This window comes from Oncorhynchus gorbuscha, linkage group LG19, assembly GCF_021184085.1.
Source record: "Oncorhynchus gorbuscha isolate QuinsamMale2020 ecotype Even-year linkage group LG19, OgorEven_v1.0, whole genome shotgun sequence".
NCBI lineage: Eukaryota > Metazoa > Chordata > Actinopteri > Salmoniformes > Salmonidae > Oncorhynchus > Oncorhynchus gorbuscha.
The window spans coordinates 48,606,504-48,631,828 of record NC_060191.1 but is presented as its reverse complement, the minus strand read 5'-3'; the positions used below and the strand labels follow the sequence as shown (position 1 = coordinate 48,631,828).

Genomic DNA, 25,325 nt, shown 5'->3' with positions numbered 1-25,325 from the left:
CATGTTGGGAACAGATGCAGCTGCTACAGACTTTTGAGGTAGCAAGTGTTTAGTTTATATAAGAATTGGCCAATAAACGTCTTCAATTCTTAGTGCTAGTGTTAATCAGCATGTTTACAATATGTTCAAGAAGACACAGGTTTGGATTCAATAATTCCCTCTAGTATGTATATTTTTATATATATATATATGTTTTCTTTGTCAGTGCTATGGGATTTGCACCTCAACTTGTAAGACATTTCATATGTATAATTTCAAATGTCTTGACTTTTTCCACATTTTGTTAGGTTACAGCCTTATTCTAAAATTGATGAAATTATTTTTCCCCTCATTAATCTACACACAATAACTCATAATGATGAAGCAAAAACAGGTTTTTAGAAATGTATTCAAAATTTAAAAAACTGAAAGACACTTTGCTATGAAACTCGAAATTGAGCTCAGGTGCTTCCTGTTTCCATTGATCATCCTTGAGATGTTTCTACAACTTTGATGAATTAAATTGATTGGACATGATTTGTAAAGGCACACACCTGTCTATATAAAGGCCCACAGTTGACCTTGCATGTCAGAGCAAAAACCAAGCCATGAGGTCCAAGGAATTGTTCGTAGAGCTCCGAGACAGGATTGTGTTGAGGTACAGATCTGGGGGAGAGTACCAAAAATGTATTCAGCATTGTATGTCCCCAAGAACACAGTGGCCTCCATTATTCTTAAATGGAAGAAGTTTGGAACTACCAAGACTCTCGTCTGATGAAAGATTGAACACTTTGGCCTGAACGCCAAGCATCACATCTGGAGGAATCCTGGCACCATCCCTACGGTGAAGCATAGTGGTGGCAGCATCATGCTGTGGGGATGTTTTTCAGCGGCAGGTACTGGGAGACTAGTCAGGATTGAGGTAAAGATGAATGGAGCAAAGTACAGAGAGACACTTGATGAAAACCTGACAAAGATGAAAACAGGACAAAAACCCTAAGCACACAGGCAAGAGTGGCTTCGGGACAAGTCACTGAATGTCCTTGAGTGGCCCAGCTAAAGCCCAGACTAGAACCCAATCGAACATCTCTGGAGAGACCTGAATATAGCTGTGCAGCAATGCTCCCCATCCAACCTGACAGAGCTTGAAAGGATCTGCAGAGAAGAATGGGAGAAACTCTCCAAATGTAGGTGGGCCAAGCTTGCAGCGTCATACCCAAGAAGACTCAAGGTTGTTATCGCTGCCAAAGGTGCTTCAACAAAGTGCTGAGTAAAGGATCTGAATACTTACGTGAATCATTTAACAATTACATTTAAGTCATTTAGCAGACGCTCTTATCCAGAGCGACTTACAAATTGGTGCATTCACCTTATGACATCCAGTGGAACAGCCACTTTACAATAGTGCATCTAAATATTTTAAGGGGGGGGGGGGGGTGAGAAGGATTACTTTATCCTATCCTAGGTATTCCTTAAAGAGGTGGGGTTTCAGGTGTCTCCGGAAGGTGGTGATTGACTCCGCTGTCCTGGCGTCGTGAGGGAGTTTGTTCCACCATTGGGGAGCCAGAGCAGCGAACAGTTTTGACTGGGAATGTGATATGTCTGGGGTTTTTTCAAATTAATTTGCAAAAATGACTTTGTCATATGGGGTATTGTGTGTAGATTAATAAGGAAAAGATGTAATCCATTTTAGAATATGATTGTAACGTATCAAAATGTGGTGAAAGTCAAGGGGTCTGTATACTTTCCGAATGAACTGTAAAACATCAAATGTAATGAATAGTAGAATTGTATATTTTATACATACGTGTATTTTTGGCTATCATTCAATGGACTTGTGTGAATTGTAAATGCCTGTACCCCAAAACAGGAGAGAGATTATCCCACACTACGTCTCCTTCTTTCCCTCTCCTTGCCCTCTACTCTCTTTAACCTCTGTGGGCATGGGTGCACTACTCTTGAGGAAGTCAGACCTCAGCAGGCGGTAGAAGAGGACTATATTCATGGCGGTCATGACGGCAAGCCCTACACTCCCAGCTGTGTAGCTGAACAGGGGGACATTGTCCCGGTTCAGGACCAGCCAGCGGGTCATCCAGGCCAGCGTGTTGATCCGGAACACCACGTAGGTACCTGGAATGATATGCAGGTTGTTACTTTCAGCACAACGTCTTAGCACCAAGAACATATATTTATTAAATTATATGTATTTCTATACTGAACATAAATATAAACGCAACATTAAACAATTTCAAAGATTTTACTGAGTTACAGTTCATCTGAGGAAATCAGTCAATTTAAATAAATTCATTAGGGCCTAATCTATGGATTCCCCATGACTGTTGGTCACAGATATATATATTTTTAAATGGGCCTGACAATCTCGTCATGATGACAGTTATTTCTGTGCATTGAAATTGCTATCGATAAAATGCAATTGCGTTCGTTGTCCGTAGCTCATGCCTGCCCATACCATAACCCTACAGGCACCATGGGCACTCTGTTCACATCAGCAAACCACCTGCCCACATGATGCCATACACGTGCTCTGTGGTTGTGAGGCCGGTTGGACGTACTGCCAAATTCTCTAAAACAACGTTGGAGGCGGCTTATGGTAGGGAAACAAACATTCAATTATCTGGCAACAGCTCTGGTGAACATTCCTGTAGTCAGCATGCCAATTGCATGCTCCCTCAAAACTTGAGACATCTGTGGCATTGTGTTGTGTGACAAAACTGCACATATTAGATTGGCCTTTTAATGTCATCAGCACAAAGGGTACCTGTGTAATGATCATTATGTTTAATCAGCTTCTTTATATGCCACATTAGTCAGGTAGATTATCTTGGCAAAGGAGAAATGCTAACTAATAGGGATGTAAACAAATTTGTACTCAAAATTTCATAAAATATGGGACCAACACTTTACATGTTGCATTTATATTTTTGTTCTGTGTATCTCTAATTCTGTATGTAATTCTATGGTGCTAACATTTGTATAATCTACTCACAACAGTGCTTTACAACAGTTGAAACGTCATGTAAACAAACCCCTTCATGGCAACTCATGATGTGAAGTTATAGATAATGACTAGCAAAAGCTAGCTGTTCATTAAAAATATGCTTTCATCATTGAAACCTTATGAACATGACAGTACCTAGGTTGACCATGCTGTTGATGCGGTAGAGGTCGCCCGCTGCTAGGCTGGCCATGCATAAGATCTGGCGCAGGTGGAGGAACACAGAGTTGATCTCAACCAGGAGGGCCACCACAGCAAAGCCAACGTAGCGGCCGGTCAGGACGGCGATGCCAAAACAGCTGATCACCTTGGAGGAAGAAGAGTGAGAGAGAGAATGAGAGAAAGTTAGTCACTTAGTGGCAGTGATGTATTCAGGTTCCTAAGTCGAGAGTTTGACTCAAGTCCTAAGTTCCAGCTTTCGAGTCCAAGTCAACTCACGAGTCCTATAACATAACAAAAAAACATCTAACTCTTCTACCCAGAAGTCACATGGTTAACCATCATCTCATGAGGTCGTGGTGGGATGACTGGGATCTCATGACTTAGGTCATGTCTACCACATTAACAACGGTGCAAAACGCACCACACCCTGTGACCATCTCTGCCTGACTCACAACACTACAGCCTTTGTTTTTATGATAAATATTGTATTATTTCCAGGAAAATGTCATAGTTAGATTCTCATAACAAGCCCTTGTTTGTTTTTCCTTTATTTGATACATGCCTCTGAACGTCAAACACTATATAATTACATTGAGGAAGGGCATCATGCTTATCAAACATCTGCAAGGTCATGGTTATGAATTTAAAGTCAGTGAGGTTACAGCATATCAGATAGTCAAAGATTTATGTAACTAATGTGAGCAAATAAGTCATAGTGGGCAGAACAAGCAAGGAGGTGGGCAGAGCCAAGCACGAGCTAGCGAGATCTTATTAGCCGGTTCTAGCATACATCTGCATATTTCCGTTAGGGAACGCCTACTCTGTGAAGTGTGCGTATGCAATAACTCAATTCGCCTTTGCACTCCTTCTAAACAACTCAATTTTTCAAAGTCTATAAAATGTAGTCCACTCTGTTCTTAACAGATTATAGTTCTAGGAACAGAAAACTGTATTGAGATCAAATGTTTCATCGATGAGAACATTTGCAGAAGGTCGGCCAAAATCCATCTTGTTCCATCTTCTCCCACTGCCGGCCATTGGGCTTCCTCTCACTACCATATTTGGTAGTGAGTAGAAACGCCAAGCAGATGCTTCACATATACATCCTGTGAAATATCTGTCTCATTGTTCTATCTGTGAGTCTTTGGTAACAGGGCGTGATGTTGTAGTAGCGTAACAGAACCAATAGGTGGCACCCAGCGCCAGGCTACAATAGAGACACTATGAATGTATACGTACTGCTCTGTGATACAACAACTTCAGGGAAATCTTTTGAAAAATATTTTATTAGACTGCAGCTGCCTTTACAAGGTCTGTATTGTATTGTGTGTCAGAGTTTGATCAGTAAATCTCACATCCAACTTAGTTACTGTAGCAGACTGGAGGGCAGATTTATGTTTTCCTAAAAAATCCCATTCCAAAAGAACAACACCCTAGTAGTACAATGACCCTGTCCACACTGTTACTAACCCTAACCTTCTCCACACTGTCATTACTCTCCATTCAAAGCACTGGATTACTCAGCCTGTCTCCCAAATGGCACCCTATTCCCAATATAGTGCACTATATGCTTGTGCACAAAAGTAGCAAACTACATAGGGAATAGGGTGCCAATTGAAACACAGTCTTAACCCCCCAGAACTAACTGTAGACCATGTTACATAGCAGTTACTGGCACACCAATGTAGCAATGTAAAGCACAACGGTTCAAACATCCTCAATGGCTTGGTTGTGAGACTGAGCTTAACAAGGCAGGACCCAATGGGAGGCTTTAAGTGTGTGTGAGTGAGTGTGTGTGTGTGGCCCCAGGGGTGAGGCTGAAGTCAACGGAGGAGGTGCCGTCCCTAAACTGACAAATGGTCATGTGATATACAGCACCACACACACACACACACATTGGGGTCTAGTCTAAAGGTCAGCACATGTAACAGTATAACTGTAGTCCGTCCCCTCGCCCATACCCGAGTTCGAACCAGGGACCATCTGCACACATCAACAAGTGACGTCACCGATTGAAATGCTATTAGCGCGCACCACCGCTAACTAGCTAGCCATTTCACATCCGTTACACACACACACCGGCTAGTGGCAACCCCCTCCACAGGAATAAAAAGACAGAATGAGACACTTACATGTAGCAACTCAAGTCCAAGCATGTCTGAATAATAACACCTATTTAGCCAGACTACCAGTAGGCCAGCACTGACATGAGATACAGTACTATGTCCTATCTTCCCCTTGTTTTCTAATGTAGAGCCCTTAATCACATGCTGCTCTTAGTCAATAAGGTGTGTGTGACTCTTTCTCCAGAGAGAAGCCCCAGGTAAACACCCCAGTCTCTTATATATACACACTCACACTAAACCTCAAGCTGTCTTTTCATTCCTCCTGGTCACACACAAACAGACATGTTCTCAGGGACACTCAAAACAGGAACCGTGGTGGTCAAATAATAGCCTTATACAATGCCCTGATAAGAGACCTCATGGCCAGGATTCTGTTTACATACTGTAGTTATTTATCACCTAGCAGCTCTCTCTGTTACGTCTTGTATGGTCTCTCAACGTTGATCCTTGGCACTCACTGTGTAGACTGGTTCTCACTTCAGCTGAACATCAAGACAGACACTTGCTGTATGTATTAAGAACAACTGCGTGGTTAATTAGAACACACATTTTTTAATCACCTATTTCATAAATACTTTTAGATATTCAGACACTATTTTGATTACCTATCTGTGATACTGAAATAGTAGAATTTGACCATGGATTACTGGTTGAAATAAACAGCCTGCATACGACAGGTTGCCTAGTGGTTAGAGCTTTTGGGCAAGTAATTGAAAGGTTGCTAGATCTGATAAGGTAAAAATCTGTTGTTTTGCCCTGAAAAGGGCAGTTAACCCACTGTTCGTAGGCCGTCATTGTAAATAAGAATTTGTTCTTAACTGACTTGCCTAATTAATAATAATGATTCCTGGGACAATAGACTTATCAGACTCATTGGAGATCCTAGTATGTATGTTTATGCCTGCTTGTATGTCCATGGCTTCCTTGATGATATTTGAGGAGTGTTGTTAGTGAGTGGGATCTTCAGTAAAGTCACTGATTGTAGTTTCCTCCCTGGTCTTGGGAAGGTAGGGGGTAATCAGAGCCATGTATATAATAACTGACTGTAATCATTGATATAAGTGGGTGAGAAGGCACTCACTCAATAACCCCTTACACAATCTCCACACTATATTACCTTACATAAGCTACACACTATCACCTTACACAATCTCCACACTATATTACCTTACATAAGCTACACACTATCACCTTACAGTCAGGGCATCATCTGGAGATGGTAGTCCCAAAGCAGCGAATATGTCCCAACTGACCCATCTGAACTCATCCTGAGAGAGACAGGGGTCATCACTAGGCCCGAGCTCAGGCATGTGGCTCTTTGTGGGGTAGGATTAGGACCAGAGACCATAGCCTGGGTCCTGGCCGGGTCTTGTCAGTCAACCTAATTAAATCAAATCAAACCATGAGAGGGGATGAATCCCCAAACCGTGCCTGACCTTGGGCCCCACTGATTGGGGTTGAAGCTACTGTAATCCCCCTTCCCTGGATCAACACAGATAAGACAGCCCCCTGGACCATTAGAATGATTCAACATTATCAGGCGATCCCCTGCTAAGCCAAGGTAAGGCTGGACGTCTAGCTGCTGGTAGCTCATTAACAGTGCCACAGACAGACGCATAGTGGATACACACAGGGCCAGGGTGATGAGACTGCTGGCAGGGGACCCAGTCTGTGGGCACGGTGAGGTTAACCTTGTCCCTACAGTATGTGCTGCTGTGTCGTGTTCAGTAGGGTACAACGTAGCAATACGTTTTCAAACGGAAAGCAAAAATCAGCAGTAGAAACCTTGTTTCAAAAGAGTTATCTCGTTTTGTGTATATTGAACAGGTTGGGATAAAGGAGAAAAGGTGAAACAGTATGTGTGAGTGTGTGTGTATATTTCCTCAACCACAGTAAAGAATGGCAGATAAAGGACAGATAGAGCCAAGATGGCCGATATGGTTCAGGAAGAGCCAAGGTGACACACAGCAGTGGCAGACCTACGAAGGCGGAGGATAAAAACAAAGGTGGCATAGATACTCAATTTGTAGGAATAACATAGAATGGACTTTGGTGTAGAAAAAGCCTTTAGATGCAACTTCCTCCGACCACGATTTGAGGGTCATGGCAAAGATGTCAGAGAAAGATAAAGCAGCAGAGAAACCAAAATGTCAGACAGGTGTGAACGGAACAACAGAGTCAGTTCATCCTCTCTCTGAGCGGTAGAGACACACCTGGAACCAAACCTGTTCCCCTGGTTACAGATGGATTGAAACCTCTCGACAAAATAAGGCTTCCGGAGTGAATGTTGGCAGCCTGAGCAGCCTGTTCTGCAGGATAATCAGAATGATTCAATGAAGACACGCTACACACACACACACCACTACCATCTAGAAGGTGGAGACAGTACAGGTTCATTAAAGCATGGACCGAGAGACTGATAAACAGCTTCCATCTCTAGGCCATCAGACTGTTAAACAGTCATCACTAGCTAGCCTCTGCCCAGTACCCTTCCCTACACCTTTGACACGGCCACTAGCCGGCTACCACCAGGTATTCTACACTGCACTGTAGAGACTGCTGCCCTTTAAAAAAAACATTTTAAAAACTGGAATCACGATCACTTTAATAATGTTTACATAACTTTTTACCCACTTTATATGTATATACTGTACTTTAGTCATGGCCAATTCTATATAACTACTGCTGTACATACCTTTTCTATTCATACACTGTCCATACTGTCTATATCAGGGGTTGGCAACAGGAGGCCCAAAACCGTCTGCGAGTGACTATATTTGTAAAAAATAAAAAAGTTTAGTTTTTGGTCACAAAAGACTAAATTACCAGCTGAAATTTAGTTTTATTTAGTAAATCTGTTTCCAATTATTCCTGCAAATAAAATGTAAGGTATGAGAATGTAAGGTATGAAAAGATTGTTTGAAAAATAATAAATCTCTTTTTGGGGCTTAGTCGTGGTCAATTTTCTGGGCTTAAATGATAATTTTCCGGCCCCCAGACCATCACTGTAGTCAAGAAAATGGCCCGCGGCTGAATCTAGTTGCCTAACCCAGGTCTATACATACCATTCACATACATATATTTGTTTATATCCGGACTTTGATGTGGCTCATTCTGATATGTCTTAATTTCTTGTATTTATTTATTTATACTTTTGGATTATGTGTGTATTGTTGTTGTATTGCGAGATATTGCTGCTTTGTTGGAGCTATAGACATAAGCATTCCGCTGCACCTGCGATAACATCTGCAAAACTGTGTACGCGACCAATACATTTGGTTTTTATTTGACGAGCACCCCCTCACACCAAATCTTAATGTGACTCATCACAGCGTCAAAGGTGAAGGTAAACAGCCTTTGTGATGGCCACTCCTCAGGGCAGTGCAGTATGGGTAATGTAAACATGGGGACAGGGACCAGGCAGCCAGGTAGTGTCACTGCATCCCACAAATTCCTCACAGGTCCTAAATATAACAGGAAGGCATAAACAACACTCAGACCCTAACTCCCTGTACAATATACTATCACGCATATGCACACAAACTTCACACACACACTCAATAAGCATGCCAAACCCAAAATGGGGTGTTACGTGTTTGATGCTTTTGTGATTTTTCACAAGCCTAATGATTAAAGAGAGTGGGTTGAGTGGGATGACATCAGAGGGTGGGTTGTCTCATATAGTGGCCTCTGACTATGAAGAACATAGCAACAGCAGGAGTTCTGTGTCATCTCGACTAGACATGATTCTAAGAATCAAAACGGTAACAGGTATTCCTAACAAAATGTTTTTTTTATGAGGTTAAAACCCACACAAGGCTATTACTGTAAAGTTGGGTTGCACAACCAGTCTGGTAAGCTCACACACACACACACAACCCCGTAACCCCCCCCACGCCACGCTCCATAGCAACCATCACACTCAAACATTTACACTGATAGCAACGTGTCAATACTGGACTCGAGAAAGGGAAGTGAAAATGGGCTTGGCAAGTCTATGGTAAGGAACTAATGGGAAAGCCTTTGGAAGATGTCCTGTCTTGTATAAAGCAGGGCCAGGGTGTGGTTCAGGAGAGGAAGTTTTATGTACAGTACGGGAGTGTAGCGAGGGGTCAAAGTCTACACGTAAAAGATATGTGTATGAACCATCATGTTCACACATATACACATACTGTCATGCCCTGACCATAGAGAGCCCTCGGGGTTCTCTATGGTGTAATAGGTCAGGGCGTGACCAGGGGGGTTTCTAGGTATTATATTTCTATGTTGGTGTGTGTATGGTTCCCAATTGGAGGCAGCTGATAATCGTTACCTCTAATTGGGGCTCATACTTAGTGTGTCCTTTTTCCCACCTGCTATGGGGGATATTGTTTTCTGTGAGTGCCTATGTGCGCTATGTATTGCAGGATTGTTTTATCTTTGTTGTTTTGGAAAATTCACTATCATTTAAATGTGGAACTCCACTCACGCTGCGCCTTGGTCCAATTATTCATACGACGGCCGTGACACATACACACAAGCTTACATAAACACACACATCCACATGACATAAAATAACACACATCCGCAGTAGTAGATACTAGGATGACGCTTCTTGGGCTGACCAGGGTCAATGTCACAAGACTAAAGTTAAACAGACGACCATAGAGTTAGGAAAACTCAAAACATTATGTGTATGGTGTGTATCCATGGTTAGTAATGGTAAAAGAAAAACAAAGTTTGACAAGGAATATGTTTAGAGGTTGCTGTGACATTATTCATAATCAAGTCACTAGTCCTCACTAGTGGTTGCCAGGCAATAGGTGTGGAAGTGTGAATTGGTTTTGGTGTGTTTTTGCAGTGACTCACCTCACTATTTCTCACCTAACTGTTTCTTCTAGATGTTGATTAGTACAGAAGCTACTTTAAAAACAATGTACCGACACTATTCAGTGACCCCTTGGCTGTAAATGTACACTACTAGCAGTGAAACAATACACTTATCCTATGGATACTTGTGCATTACGTTTTGAGCAAATGAAAATGTTTCCATAACTACCCAGCATACAGTTTATGCTGTGTTATCCGAACAAGTGTAAGTGAGCTAAATATAGGAATTCCCTTAAACACGTTGGAATCTGGGATATCTTTTGAGTACATCCTCTCCTCCCAAGACTACACACATTCCATAGTTGCTGGAAAACCACAGACGTGCATGCTTTGGAATTCCCAGGAATCCTTCTAGCTGGCAGCTAAGTCAGTGAGGGATCTCTCTCGGTGGGAGACACACACAAAACAATTAGAGACCATTCCTCCTCAAGTCAGTAAAGACCAACTCCCTCATTCTCCTCCCCCTGAGCCTGACTCTACGGTTTCTAAACGCAGCAGAACCTCATTCCTGGTTGCCATGTCAACGTCTCACAACAGTCGCTCTGTTTAAGCACATCTGGATTTCCTGCCCAACCTTTGGAACTGAAGGTGTTGTCATGACAATGAGGGGACCGTGGGGACAATGTGGGGCTTTTCTGACAATGTGGACACTTCATAACAATGTAGGGACATCATGACTTCGCAGGGACTTTTTCTCTCGGGGACGTTGTTGGCATTCTTATTGTCAGGCCCTAGGCACAAGAAATATGTTTCTGTCCAATACCAGCGTACAACAAAATGTTTACAGTTCACTGTTGAGTTATTAGAATTCCAAGAAAATGTATTTACTTGCATTTTTGAGAACTTTACTCATCTGTCCTGCATGTTTTATGGTTGTCTGGTTTATAGTTAAGTGAGTGGTTCAATCTATGTATGGATGTTGGATGAGAGGGGCCATAGATAGGATGGTATCATTGGGTGAGTGGTTTACTGTATAGAACAACACTGAGGAATGGAAAGCTAAATGATGAAAGGGGCAGAGGCTGTCTTGAGTGGGTGGATTCGTGGGGGATGGGGTGATGTTTTGACTGTGTGGGTGTAGGGGATATAGGGGCGGACAGCTGGGCTGAGTGTGTGTGAGAGGGGGTTCATGTGGAGACCAGATGTCTCCTGTCTGGAAACACCCCAGGTGCTCTTTGGAGTGTTTCCCTGCTCCGCAAAACACACCACGACTCTCCTGCCAAGAATCTATAGACAGGTTCTCTCCCTCACCCTGCGTTCCTACCCTTCACACTCAATCTCACACTCAATCACATTATCCTTCTCTATTGTACTACACAGTAGGTGGGTGGATGCTTGGTAGAATGGCAGCCCAACTCAAAACTGGTGTTCTCACTTTGGCTATTGTAAGTTCGAATAACATTCATACAGGGACAGGGCTAAAACCCATATGAGGTTATGTTTAGGCGACATGTTGAAAGAGATGAGAATTGCGCAAGAATAAACAGCAAGCGGTATTCCTTCTGGCTCCTCAACCCACAGAATAGAACCCTGAATGGGAGTGTCAAAATGGGAGTGTCTCTGTGGAGCACATGAAGTTTTTTGGAATATTTATTTTGCAAATACATTCAGCAGCCTGCTATACAAATGAAATTGCTCCTGCTGGCATTGCTTCTTCAAGTCCAGGGACATTAAAGTGGTTTGTGAAAAGCAAACCACAATTTAACAAACAAAACAAACCACATTACGGAAATGTATGTTAAGGAATTTACTTCCGAAGCAAATTCGATATTAAAACTCAACATGCTGTTTTGCTTTTAGAGTACACATAAGAGAGAGCAGGGGGTTGAGAATGTTCAACAATGTTGGAATGACGAAACAGAAAGCATGGAATGCACCACAGCTTTGGCGGCTGCTGTACTGCCGCCATATTAGACTGCGAGTCAGTGGAATCTGACAGAACGAGGGGACATGGAGAAAGACTGGTCTGCAGGAGTAGGACTATCAGGGTCTGTAGATGTCACGTCCTGACCTTAGTTCCTTTTTTATGTCTCTGTTTTTGTTTGGTCAGGGCGTGAGTTGGGGTGGACATTCTATGTGTTGTTCTATGTTTTTGTATTTCTGTGTTTGGCCTGGTATGGTTCCCAATCAGAGGCAGCTGTTTATCGTTGTCTCTGATTGAGAACCATACTTAGGCAGTCTGTTTTCCCACTATGATTTGTGGGTAGTTGTTTTCTGTTTTGTGTGTATGGCACCTTGCAGAACTGTTCGTTTGTCGTGTTGTTGTTTTTTGTTCAAGTATTCGTATTTTATTAAAAGTATTATGAATACTTGTCACGCTGCACCTTGGTCCTCTTCTCCTTCTCCCGACGACAATCGTTACAGTAGAGAAGACGCTTGGGGGAGAGAAAATGAGAGGACAGGAGAGGAAAGGAAGAGAAGAGAAGCTGGCAGGCATGACATTCCATAAGCGTCACACCACAGTGACACAACCACAGCCACCGGTGACGTCCAAATACGGCCATGCGGAAGTTCTTGTAGAACACAGAGTCTCCAAGTTAGGCCTAAGTCATGGATCCAATCGCATGACATTCTCACAGGGAGCAATACTGCCTGCTTATATCAATCATCACTGTAGTCAACTGAACAGAGTTCCATTCATATCTTTAGGCTGGTGTTTTATGACCCTTCAAGTGGAGAATAGACTAAGCATGGAGGTGGGGTGAGAGAACCTGAGGGAGGATCAAGGAGGGTAGACTGGGTTCCCAACATGGCAGCAGTCGTAGACAGGGCACATACAGAATGTAAGGGAATGGATAACATAGTAAATCTCAAAGATGGAACACAGCAGTAAATGTCAGTTAGAGGGTAGCGCATGACACTCGCTTCCCTTCCAGCCCTAAGCACTACTAATAAGCAAACTCAATTATGCGTAATGAGACAGGGATGAGGCAAATGGCAAACACACTGTGGAAACCTTCAAAAACATCTGACAGTGAGAGAACATTTGAACTGAGGGCGTAGCTATAGAGAGTTCAATTATAAAAGCAACTTGAGTCAAATGACATCTTCCCTGCTGATCTACATATCTTAAATGAACTGTATTAGATGCAATGCCATTTTCAAAATGCTTTTTTCATTAACTTCTGCAGCAGTTCTCTAGCATCTACTCACCCACGTTCATAGCAACCTTAATATTTCCAAATATCATAGCCAACTGGGGCAGCACACGAGGAGGAGAGGGGAGTGTTTTATGGTAAATGATTCCTTGTTTTTCCATGAACCCAGTCGAGGGCAGTGGCAGCTCCAAAAATGTTACTGAAACTACAGGTGAAAAACCCCTAGAAACAAAAAGCGTCCCTGACAACTTCTACAGTTCTGAAAATGCAAATCTAGTCTTTGTCAGAATGTCTGTCCATTTCGTTCTGTTTCCAGACACTTATAAAGCCCTTATATCTTCTGTTATGAATCTTCATTAAGCTTTTTCATACATATTTTACAGTATCTTCTCAGTCAGATCTGAGTGGGGCAGTGCTGTGTTGTTACAGGTGCCCTATTTCTGCCACAGACAGTTTCTCAAAGGAAAGGAAGGGTCAGTGGTTGTTTGGCTATACTGTGTTGCTCTGTGTAATACTGCCAGTGGTGTACCCATATGTCATTGTAAGAGAACTCCCACCTTTCTTACCCAGCAAGCTCCACTTAAGTGGAAAAATTCCCAAGTTTCCATGGAACGTTTGACAGCTTATCCACCCCCAGTTATTAAGACTGGGTCATGTTCACTAGACATGAAATGGTAGAAAACGGGCTGAAACTGGGAGGTAGCCTTCTATCTGAACTTGTCCAATAAGAAACCTTAGTTTATGTTTTCCATTGCACATCGTTTTGAGCCATTTTGCTACAATTTGCCCTGATGAATACGAACCCTGGTCGACGACTACAAGAACTACTACTACAACTTTTCCTTGTTAACTCTTTAGGGACGTTCCTTAGCTTGAGTCTTTAGTGTTGTTAAGTCTGCATTTCAGAGAAACCTCTCTACTGGATTACAAAGTGAGTGACTGACTGTAACCAACATTACATTCAGAGGATGGGGATGGGATATGCAAACTAAGTTGGTTTTTGCCCGAAACCATAGAAATAGTCAACAAGACAATAGCAAAAACCAACAAAATGCTCCATTGAGATCTCAGATTCAGAAAGAGAGTTTCTCTCCCTTTACTTCTCCACAAAATCACAAAACAATGTTTTTATTTATCATTACTGCAAGGCCCAGACCCCAGCAGTAAACACCAGATGGAAGGAGGAAAAGAGAGAGTCAGAGCAAAGAGAGAAGGAGAAAGACTGATAAGGAGATAAAGGAAAAGAGAGGATGGGAGCGGGGAAATGAAAGGGATCACAACACAGAGAAAAAGGAGGATGTGAGAGAAGGAGAGGAAAAGTGGAAGTCATAGTTCCTCCCAGGCCACAGCCATGGACGGTCTGTCAACACTCATCCAGACTTCCTCCTTCTCCTGTCCTGAATGGAGCTTCCAGCAAATAAAAGGAGCAAAGAGCAACAACAACAAAACCTCAGAATGGGGGACTGACTGGCTGGCTGCTGGCCCTGGGATAGGAAAGGATGAGAACCATAGGGAGACATCAAGGGAGCTGGGAGTCCAGGGAGGGACTGAGCCAAAATACACTGGTTCACTAACCTTCCAGGGCCAGAAGCAGGTGGAGCTGCCTGACAAGCTGAGCTGAATCTAGTGAGTCAGCCAGTCAGTCAGTTTAGATATGGAGCTGCCTGACAGTGTGAGTCCAGTCAGTCAGTCAGTTTAGATATGGAGCTGCCTGGCAGTGTGAGTCCAGTCAGTCAGTCAGTTTAGATATGGAGCCGCCTGGCAGGGTGAGTCCAGTCAGTCAGTCAGTTTAGATATGGAGCTGCCTGACAGAGTGAGTCCAGTCAGTCAGTCAGTTTAGATATGGAGCTGCCTGGCAGTGTGAGTCCAGTCAGTCAGTCAGTTTAGATATAGAGCTGCCTGGCAGTGTGAGTCCAGTCAGTCAGTCAGTTTAGATATGGAGCTGCCTGGCAGGGTGAGTCCAGTCAGTCAGTCAGTTTAGATATGGAGCTGCCTGGCAGTGTGAGTCCAGTCAGTCAGTCAGTTTAGATATGGAGCTGCCTGGCAGGGTGAGTCCAGTCAGTCAGTCAGTTTAGATATGGAGATGCCTGGCAGGGTGAGTCCAGTCAGTCAGTCAGTTTAGATATGGAGCTGCCTGACAGTGTGAGTCCAGTCTGTCAGTTTAGATATGGAGATGCCTGGCAGGGTGAGTCCAGTCAGTCAGTCAGTTTAGATATGGAGCTGCCTGGCAGTGTGAGTCCAGTCAGTCAGTTTAGATATGGAGCTGCCTGGCAGGGTGAGTCCAGTCAGTCAGTCAGTTTAGATATGGAGCTGCCTGGCAGGGTGAGTCCAGTCAATCAGTTTAGATATGGAGCTGCCTGGCAGGGTGAGTCCAGTCAATCAGTTTAGATATGCAGGACTTGCCCTGGACAGTGTTGATATATTGACGAGGAACAGTCAGCTGTGAGTCATACATACACATGAGAGGCTGAGTGTGAATACTGTACTACTCACCAGCATTTGAGCGAGAGATACTGAGACACACACTTATAGAGGCTCACACATATAAACAGGCATGTGCCCATATACATTGGCTAAATTTCAGACGGGTATACACAAACATTAAGTATATAAGTAAGAAATCTATGAGATAGGCAGAAAGAAACCGACACAACAAAATCCTTGAAAGGCAGGTGCAAATCTATACAAATAATATTCTATCCACTAATCTAAAAATGTACATCAACTTCCCAAACAGGTCCTTAAAAAAAGTCTTCAAAAGCTCAGCATTGCCATGGAAATGGCGTTTTACACCTCAATGGTTAAGGTTAGAATGGGGGGAGGGAAAAACTGATCCTAGATCTGTTGCCAACAGTCAACTATATTCCCTGAGGTAAAGCCTGGAGCAGCATTCTACAAAGATGAGACATCCATTCTCAAGGGAATGAGAACAAGACCATCAGGTCTTTCTCAAGAACACTGGTAAACAATGAACACTTTTCTCAAAGGACAATGATGAATAATGAGGGTTTCTTTTCACCAGGTGCTCTCATTTGAGGCCTAAAGCTGTCTAGCTTTCATGGGAAAGAGAACGATAATGAGGCGTAGTTCCTAGCTACTGTGACCGATGGGGTTAGAACTCTGATTTTCTGAGGGACAGAAGAGCACATTAGCCTGCTAAGCTAAAGTCTAGGCATTGACTTAGGGAGCCAATGCAACTCATCAGGTCTCTGGCAAATTTACTCGTCATGCGAGTGTGGTTGCCCAAAGTCCTCTTTTATACTGGAGTGCCTGGGGTTGACATCCTCAAGGGGATGTCTGACAGGTCAGGAGCCTGATGAGGAATGCTAGCTGGACAAGGTTAACAGTCAGGTTCTGATACGTCTTCATTTCTTGTTCTTCTTTTTATGTGTGATTATGTGATTATTGTTATTGTATTGCTATATATTGCTGCGTTGTTGGAGCTAGAGAGATAAGCATGTTGCTGCACCTGTGATGCCATCTGCAAAACTGTGCAAGCAACCAATAAAATGTGATTTGGTCTGTGCTGTATGCTAACAGGGGCCAATGACTGTGGTAGTTTTATGTGTAAAATGTTTCAGTATTCTCTGGTGGATGTGTTAGCTAGATAATAAGGTTGAGACAGGAGATTCTAGGCTAGGTCTCAACTAACCGCTGATATATGATCAAGGTTATGGTGAGTGAGGTAAGGTAACCTGATCCTAGATCTGTGGTTGTACACAACGTGTACTTCAAACCTCCTAGATGCTACCAGGAGGACCACTTACCACTGTGTGATGGAATAGGAGCTCCCATGACAGGATCATCTTCTGGTTGAGCACCATATCAAGGAAGTCATAGATGAAGTAACCTGTTGAACAAAATTTGGAAAAGGCATATTCTAGCTTAGAACCAAAACAAAGGAATGGAGATTGATTGAACAAAGGCTTTTTCAGTAGGACCATTTGGCTTATCAAGTATATTTAGTGGGGACCCCTCTTGCCAGTCGCTTCCATGACGAAACCAAGGATGGTAACAAAGATGTCAGTTAGAGAACGCTATTTAATCAGTCCTCCGCTATGGGTGTCATGTTTTGTCATTGATTATCATGTCTTGTCCCTGTGCTTCCCCTTCTATTCGTTTCCCTCTGCTGGTCTTATTAGGTTCTTTCCCTCTTTCTATCCCTCTCTCTCCCCCTCCCTCTCTCACTCTCTCGCTCTCTCTTCTCTCTATCGTTCCGTTCCTGCTCCCAGCTGTTCCTATTCCCCTAATCAATCATTTAGTCTTCCCACACCTGTTCCCGATCCTTTTCCCTGATTAGAGTCCCTATTTCTCTCCTTGTTTTCCGTTCCTGCCCTGTCGGATCCTTGTCTATAATTCACCGTGCTGTGTCTATGTATTGCCCTGTCGTGTCGTGTTTCCCTCAGATGCTGCGTGGTGAGCAGGTGTCTGAGTCTGCTAGGTTCAAGTGCCTTCCCGAGGCAACCCGCAGTTCTTGATCAAGTCTCCAGTCTGTTCTCGTCTTTACGAGTAGTATTATGCCTTTTGTTTTGTAAAGTATCTTTACTGGATTAAAAACTCTGTTTTCGCCAAGTCGCTTTTGGGTCCTCATTCACCTGCATAACAATGGGTGTAACCATGGAGACAGACTTTCAGAATGGTGTAAAAAGATTGAAGAGTTAAAGATAGTCTGGCGTCTGTGTGTGCGTGCGCGCGTGTGTGTGTGTGTGTGTGTAGGGGAGGAGGTCCTCCTCTAGGGCAGACTAGAATTAACCCCAGTCTGCGTTCCTACTACATATTCCATTTGACATCTATTTGACAACACCAAAAAGCTGTTATATAGTGAAGAGATGTGCACCTTGAGAGCATCCTCAGTTACTACAGTATATGACAAACACACGCTGAACAAACAACTGATGTTTACTAAACCAAATCGTCCAAATTGAATCCCCAAAATAATTCTCACTGTGCATTGGGAATCGATTTTGACTGAATAGTAGCCATAATATTAGATTTTTAAAAAGTGTCATCCATTCATATTTTATCATTCTTAGAGGTGTATAAAGAAAAGCCATTTTACAACCAGTGAAGACAGGCAACTTAGGTCAAGTGTTCACATTATCGAACCATGGTAGCATGTGACCAACACTCTGTCAGTTGGCCTTTCAACAGGCTCTCTTATCATTATGACACTGACAGTGTTTCATAAGGATTCATTGATTCTGTCTCTCTCTGCCCCTCTCTCCCTCTCTCTCCCCCTGCCCCTGTCCTTCTGCCCCAGTCTCTCACCTGTCTAACACCACACGTGGCTGAAAAACTTGTATTTTTTGAGTAGTGTTTAAATACGACAGCAGCATAGCTCTATATGTTGTCACAATGGGGACTGGAGCCAAACTCTTCCGTTCTGTGGGTTTTGGGCAGTGACCGTCCAACAACATAGCGATCAAACACACCTTGTCTTTATACTGGCTGACAGCCAAACCCTGGAATGTTTGGTTCTTGAGATGGTAACTAATAATACAGAAGTCTACTGAAATAGTTATTATCAGAAAATATTGTGACCGATCACGGATTCTCAAAACAAAAATATTTTTGAATGAAAAGAACGACACACCCAATAAGAGAGGGGCACTTCATGAGTGTCATGTCTGGTGTCTAACACTGCGTTTACCTTTGGTCAGCCTGGGAGGGTACCTAATGTAACCGTTCTGCATTCCAAAATGTCAACACCGTTGTCTTGGCCTGACAACATCAACTTGGCCCAGAAACAGAGTCCCAGGCTAGTGTTTGTTTGGTCAATCAGAGCAAAAGAAAAAAGAAAACATTATGTCAATATGTCCTCCGAACATATAGTGGGTTTTCACTATGTGGCCAAACTGCCATGTTGAAATTGCCTATAGTGAAAATACTTTCTCTCTTTGCATTGTGGCCTGATAGAGACAACCATACTATAGGCTCAGTGTCATGGTCACGCCACATTGTTGTAGGCAGGGCCCAGAGGACGTACCTTCCTCACCCTGACTCCCTTCTCTGTTACATATGGCATTTGACCCGGGCAGGCTGCTGTGGCATAAATCAACAGCCTTCTTCTCAGGCGCTACAGCCCATTCTAGAGTCACGTGATCTATGGGGGTAGGTCCGGAGCGGTGCTTGGGACGAAGCAACATAATGCCCCTCCATTGATTCTAGAACTCTGGCAAAACTAACAACACTGGCAGGCAGCATTCGGGGGTGGGTGGGATTCTCTGGGAGAATGCTAACAAGCCTTGGAATTCTAAGGGAGCCCTTGTTGGAGCCCTTGTTAGCAAGGCATATATCCAATAAATTAGCAGTTTATAGCATGGCATGCAGTCATTTAAATGGGCTCATGCCATTGGGGGAAACAATACACTAGCCAATTAGAGTCAAAGTCAAAATAGAGGAAGTGATATTTAAAGGAGCTGTACTGCTGGGGTTTACTCTAAGCTTGGCGTAAAGATTTTGTCCATCTAGCCGAGACTCCTAAAAATGTGAAAGCTATGGTCTTGTGCTGCAGGCTTAATTCTCATTCTACAGAGCAATTTTAGCTGTCAGACACATGAAGCGTGTTGGGGAGATTGGGGGAGAGATCAGTGGAAGGGTATAGGCTGCCTGACACACACACACACACACAGTATTTTTCGAAATCACCTGAAAGATAGACATTGTAAGGTGGCAGGTCAGGGTAGCCTAGTGGTTAGAGCATTGGACTAGTAACTGGAAGGTTGCAAATTCAAATCCCCGAGCTGACAAGGTACAAATCTGCCGTTCTGCCCCTGAACAGGCAGTTAACCCACTGTTCCTAGGCTGTCATTGAAAATAAGAATTTGTTCTTAACTGACTTGCCTAGTTAAATAAATAAAATAAAAATGTAAATGTCAGTCCAGTGTGTCCATCCACACAATTTCATAGTTGCCTTATAATGGTTCTCACAGATCATTGTGATAGTTAACCATTCAAATAATAGAAAATGGCCATATGAATGCATCAATTAAGGGAGTCCAGCTTTTCAGTGAATTGGTGTGGCATAACATGTCCATCTATAGAGGATATACATGTTGTGGAAGGTGGTGTGTGTTCCACATCGCGGTGCCTCTGTTGTTGATGGTCTAATCTGTTGATCCAGCCAGCTTCACTAAGCCTAGTGTGTCATAGTGCTGATATCGGATCAGGTCCCCCTCTCTATATAATATTATTCATTATAATCTAGATTAAGGCTAAACTGATACGAGACCAGCACCCCTACTTTGAGACTTTATGAATAAAGAGCCTGGTGTTGCAGGTTAGAATATAGGCAAAAACATTTCTGTTTTTTTTCCCTCATTGTGTCACATTACAAACATGAGTTTGTAGAGTCTGGGTCCCACACTGCTTCAAAACAAATCAAATGGTATTAGTCACATGCACCGAATACAACAGGTGAAGGTAGACCTTACAGTGAACTGCTTACATACAAGCCCCTAACCAACAACGCAGTTTCAAAAATATACGAATAACAATAAGAAATAAAAGTAACAAGTACTCAAAGAGCAGCAGTAAAATAACAATAGCGAGAGTATATACAGGGGGCACCGGTACAGAGTCAATGTGCGGGGACACCAGTTAGGCAAGGTAATTGAGGTAATATGTTCTACTAGGTAAAGTTATTAAAGTGACTATGCATAGATAATAACAGATAGTAGCAGTGGTGTAAAAGAAAAACGTCCTGTGGCTATGGGGGTGGGGTTGCAAATAGTCTGGGTAGCCAGCATACCGCCGGCATACCTCTCTCTCTTTCTCTGGGGCTAGAGCTAAGTTTCTCTTCATTTTTATTCATTTTTTAAATATGAATATCACAGTAGACGCCTAAGCCTATAGGCCTATGCATCCCTTACGATGATGCATTTAGTGCTCAAATCTCTGACAGCTGAATGTGAGGGTGACAATTGTTGCTTTAGGAAAGTAATAACCCACAAGGAAACACAAGGAATAGTGTTTTTGTAAGTTGTTATATGCTGTTTTTAACGTCATGTAAATGTGGCTTATTTGGCTAATGTCCCTCATTTAGGGCTCCTGAGCCTCAGTGGTGCGTCACTGCAGTAGCTGGTTTGAATTCAGACTGCGTCACATCCGGCCGATATTGGGAGTCTCATAGAGCGGCGCACAATTCGCCCAGCGTCGTCTGGGTTTGGCCCGGGGTAGGCCATAATGGTAATTAAGAATTTATTCTTAATTGACTTGCCTAGTTAAATAAATAAATAAAAATATATATATATTGATTGTGCTGGCTGCGTGGGTGGGCATCCTAATAGGTTATGAACCCAGTACATATGGATGACCGGTAAATTTGTCCGGCGACGAATCTTCGTAACGGAAACCCTGATATATAGTATAGGCTACAGTAGGGTACAAAATAAACTATCCAGTAACTGACTCAATTATGAAGATGAAGCATAGGCTACTCACCGGTGATGGCTGATGTGCTTGTGCCAATATCTCAAGATAAGCTACTTTGAAAAGCAGTGCTGTTCGCTCAGAATCGCTCAAAAGTTGAGAAATAAAGTTAACTTCTACAGACAGATTAGTATTCTCTTTTCACCCGTAGGCATTTGCTTTCCAAACGGTAAGGCCACGTTGTTCTCGTGAATGTATTTTGAAATTTGTGAAATGCTTACTACAGCAGCCGTAACCAACCACAGAAATATAATTAATAGATGGCAGTTCCCACTCAAGTCAGGACTGACAGAAATTGCTAGTGTAGCCCATGAGTTTAACAGTCAAAGTTCCAAAATCCTTCTATGGGTTATATCGATTTGTATTTATTATGGTTCCCCATTAGCTGCTATAAAAATAAATAGAGTCGCACACTCTATAAATAAACTCCCCATTAGCTGCTGCCAGCTACTCTTCCTGGGATCCAGACACATTAAGTCACATCACACAATTAACAAACACTTTTCTTAATGAAAGTACATCAAATAACATCATTAACCCACTACATATTTACAACAAAATGTATAATACCACCATATAACAATATAAAAATATACGTGTGTGTATAGTGCGTGTGCTAGCGTGTGTGAGTGCCTGCGTGTGTTTGTCTCAATCAGTCGGCGTTGGCCACAACCGAACAAGCTGTTATATATTTGGAGGGTGTATTGGTCAAATTGCAGCCTTCCCAACTGTACGTGCCTGTGATAAAACTTAATCGACTGCTATTTTTTAGAAGCTATTGACCCTCTGTAGCTAAATTAAGCTCTCTGGTGTAGTATTTTGAATAATTTGATTTGTGTCTGTTTAAACAGGAGTAATATCATTTTGGGGGAAATGATTTGTTATAACCTAATTTTGGCAAAAATTATTTTAAATTATCAGCTGCAGCACCTCCAGCACACCTACTTCCTGTGGCTATGTGTGGAAAGCTCACACACCCCTTCCCTTTACCTCTGCCCATCCACACACACTCACCGATTGATACAGAAACCAACGCATGCGAGAACACAGAATGGGTTCCTATCAAATCTTCGGCCATCTGTGGGTGTACGAAAAAGCTGTAGGGGAAGAATAGACAAATTAATTTGCGATAATAAGCAGAAATCAATTAAAATGTATATTTTATTCAAAACAATGTAATATTTTTTACATTTATTATTGGGAGAGAAATTGACATAATTAGAATAGTGAAAATATGTGTTGGCTAGATAAAAGTAGAATCTGAAGCATTTTATATGACCATAGATTCATTGGTTTAACATTTCACAATTCAGTCCAGAACAAAACATTGTCCACATTATTCTGTTACCTTATCCGACAAAAATCAACATATAAAAATGTATTGTAAAACCTATTATATCAGTTACTAGTCTGTAACGTATAAGCTTTCAGTAGGCTAATTGAAAACAATGTATCTTTACATTTTAAGCATCATGGCAGTGGAAAACGACTCACCACAGTACAGCCCATATCCCAGTTATCAGACTGTGTGTCAAAGATGTGCATACATTTCTCCATTTCCAGGCGTTTCTGCACGCAGACTCGGGTATAGGGAGTTTACTGACACCACAATTGACAAGTTTAAAAAATCCAATAGAGCCACCCGCCGTCAAAAGCACTGAATTCAACTCCATGGCCACGACCAACTCCTGTCTGTGTCTTTCTCCACTTGAAGAATTCAACGTCTGAAAATTCGCGCGCTGAAGTTGTTAAAGATCTGACGCGCTCGCTCTCTCTGCTCGGGACTGATATTTACGCTGTCAACGCGGGTGCAGCTACACTCACTGAAGTGTGCGTCATGAATTTATCGCCCCGCCTCTGTTCATTCATAAAGCGTTATGGGAATCGTTTTTTTCCTGAAACGTACCAGACAAAATAGACGCAGATTGATTTTTGTGTTGAAAAGGGCGACTTCTTGTGGTCATGGTAGATATTAGGCCACACAATTGATTTTTGTAACTCCTATATATGGTATGTGATTAGTGGTTATTGCATACATGACCGCTAATTAGGCTACTACTGCACAATACATATCTATCATGTGTAGTAGTTATAATTACTCCCTCATCCATATTGACTCCTTATTTTCCTAATCTACTAGGCATATCCCATGTAAATTACATTTATTTGGAATTTACATGTATGGTTGTGCATGGACTGATAGGCTTAAAATACAGTTGGCTACAATATTCAGTGGGCTATGACAGGGTTTCCCAAACTCGGTCCTTGGGCCCATACTTGGTGCAACCAACTCTGGTTATTTTAATCAGCGGTGTAGTGCCGAGGAGGTGTGGGGTATGATTGTATGGATTATATAGCTATGTTATTCCCTTGGATAAAACGAGTTCAGCTTGGTTTGGCTCTTGGTGCTGCTGTGGGTAGAAAAGGTCTCCGACGTCTCGGGACCATCAGCGCCGTGACAGACTGGGATGCACGCGCGAACGACTCTTTGGTTAAAAAATAAAAGAGCCGACCAACGGTATTGTACAGTCTGATACGTTCAATGTTTCATTTTCTCGGGACTAGTGCATTGTCCGGCAGGACAACAGGTGAGCAAAGTTTGTTATTTAGAAAATGAATGGCCTGTTCTAACTATGTTCGCAATTTTGACAGTGCACGCAATCTCATCGCCATCGGATGGAAAACAAGCAAGTGCTTGGAGAGAATGGTTCCCCATTTGACAGCATTTGCTTTTAATGTAAAAAATAATGGCTTCTTTAAACCATCCTCTTTGCATTATCTTATTTGTGGGAAAAAAAATACAGAGATAACCTTCCTTTTACATTTTCCCTGCGGAATATGATTTTTCCCCCATTGCAGATATGAGTCAATGCCAGGGTCAAGCTTCTACAGGTCAGGATCAGGTCACTGGGATGGTGTGTCTGGAGTCTGACCTGCAAGATGGACATTAAGATCTTATCACACACCCATCACACAATCGGATAGTTTGTTAATATTATACTACTTTTGCTGTAACTGTAAGATACAACATGTATTATTCCATTGTAGGCCTGCGGCTCATGTACACGAGCACACGGTAAATTGTCGCGTGCTGCTAGGCGCCCAGAGTGGCTCGCTTTTGGGTGTGCTGGCAGCATATGGCAGCATATAGCAGCACCTTCGACTGTGCGTCAAGAATTCAGGACAGCAAGTTTGTATGAAGGTCTGGTTATAAATGGGTAATTAGTTTAATCCATTCTCCATTTCATGAATGTATTCACAGGTATACAGTAATATGCTCTATAACGCTCTGGTGACAAACAAACTTTGCTGCCTTGTTTCCAATCATCCACATGGCTGGGAGAACCTATTCAAGTAAGTAAATACGTTTAGAAAATGAGGTACACTACTGGTCAAAAGTTTTAGAACACCTACTCATACAAGAGTTTTTCTTTATTTTGTATTATTTTCTACATTATAGAATAATAGGGAGGGAATTCATAAAAACTACGAAATAACATATGAAATCATGTAGTAACCAAAAAGTGGTAAACAAATCCAAATATATTTTATATTTGAGATTCTACAAATAACCACTCATTTGCCTTGATGTCAGCTTTGCACACTCGTGGCATTCTCTCAACCAGCTTCATGATGTAGTCATCT

At 42.5% G+C, this 25,325-nt stretch overlaps 1 protein-coding gene across 1 annotated transcript; it reads right to left on the bottom strand.

Annotated features, from left to right (window-relative positions):
• Positions 1-1,819: 1,819 nt before the first annotated feature.
• Positions 1,820-23,459, bottom strand: LOC124006098 (TLC domain-containing protein 2-like). The gene is made up of 5 exons (XM_046315870.1): positions 23,175-23,459; positions 22,695-22,777; positions 17,018-17,100; positions 3,134-3,302; positions 1,820-2,109 (listed from the first exon to the last, which is right to left on the bottom strand). Exons 1-5 carry the CDS (start codon positions 23,351-23,353, stop codon positions 1,868-1,870), a joined length of 756 nt encoding a protein of 251 aa, XP_046171826.1. The 5' UTR covers positions 23,354-23,459; the 3' UTR covers positions 1,820-1,867.
• Between the last annotated feature and the right edge of the window lie 1,866 nt (positions 23,460-25,325).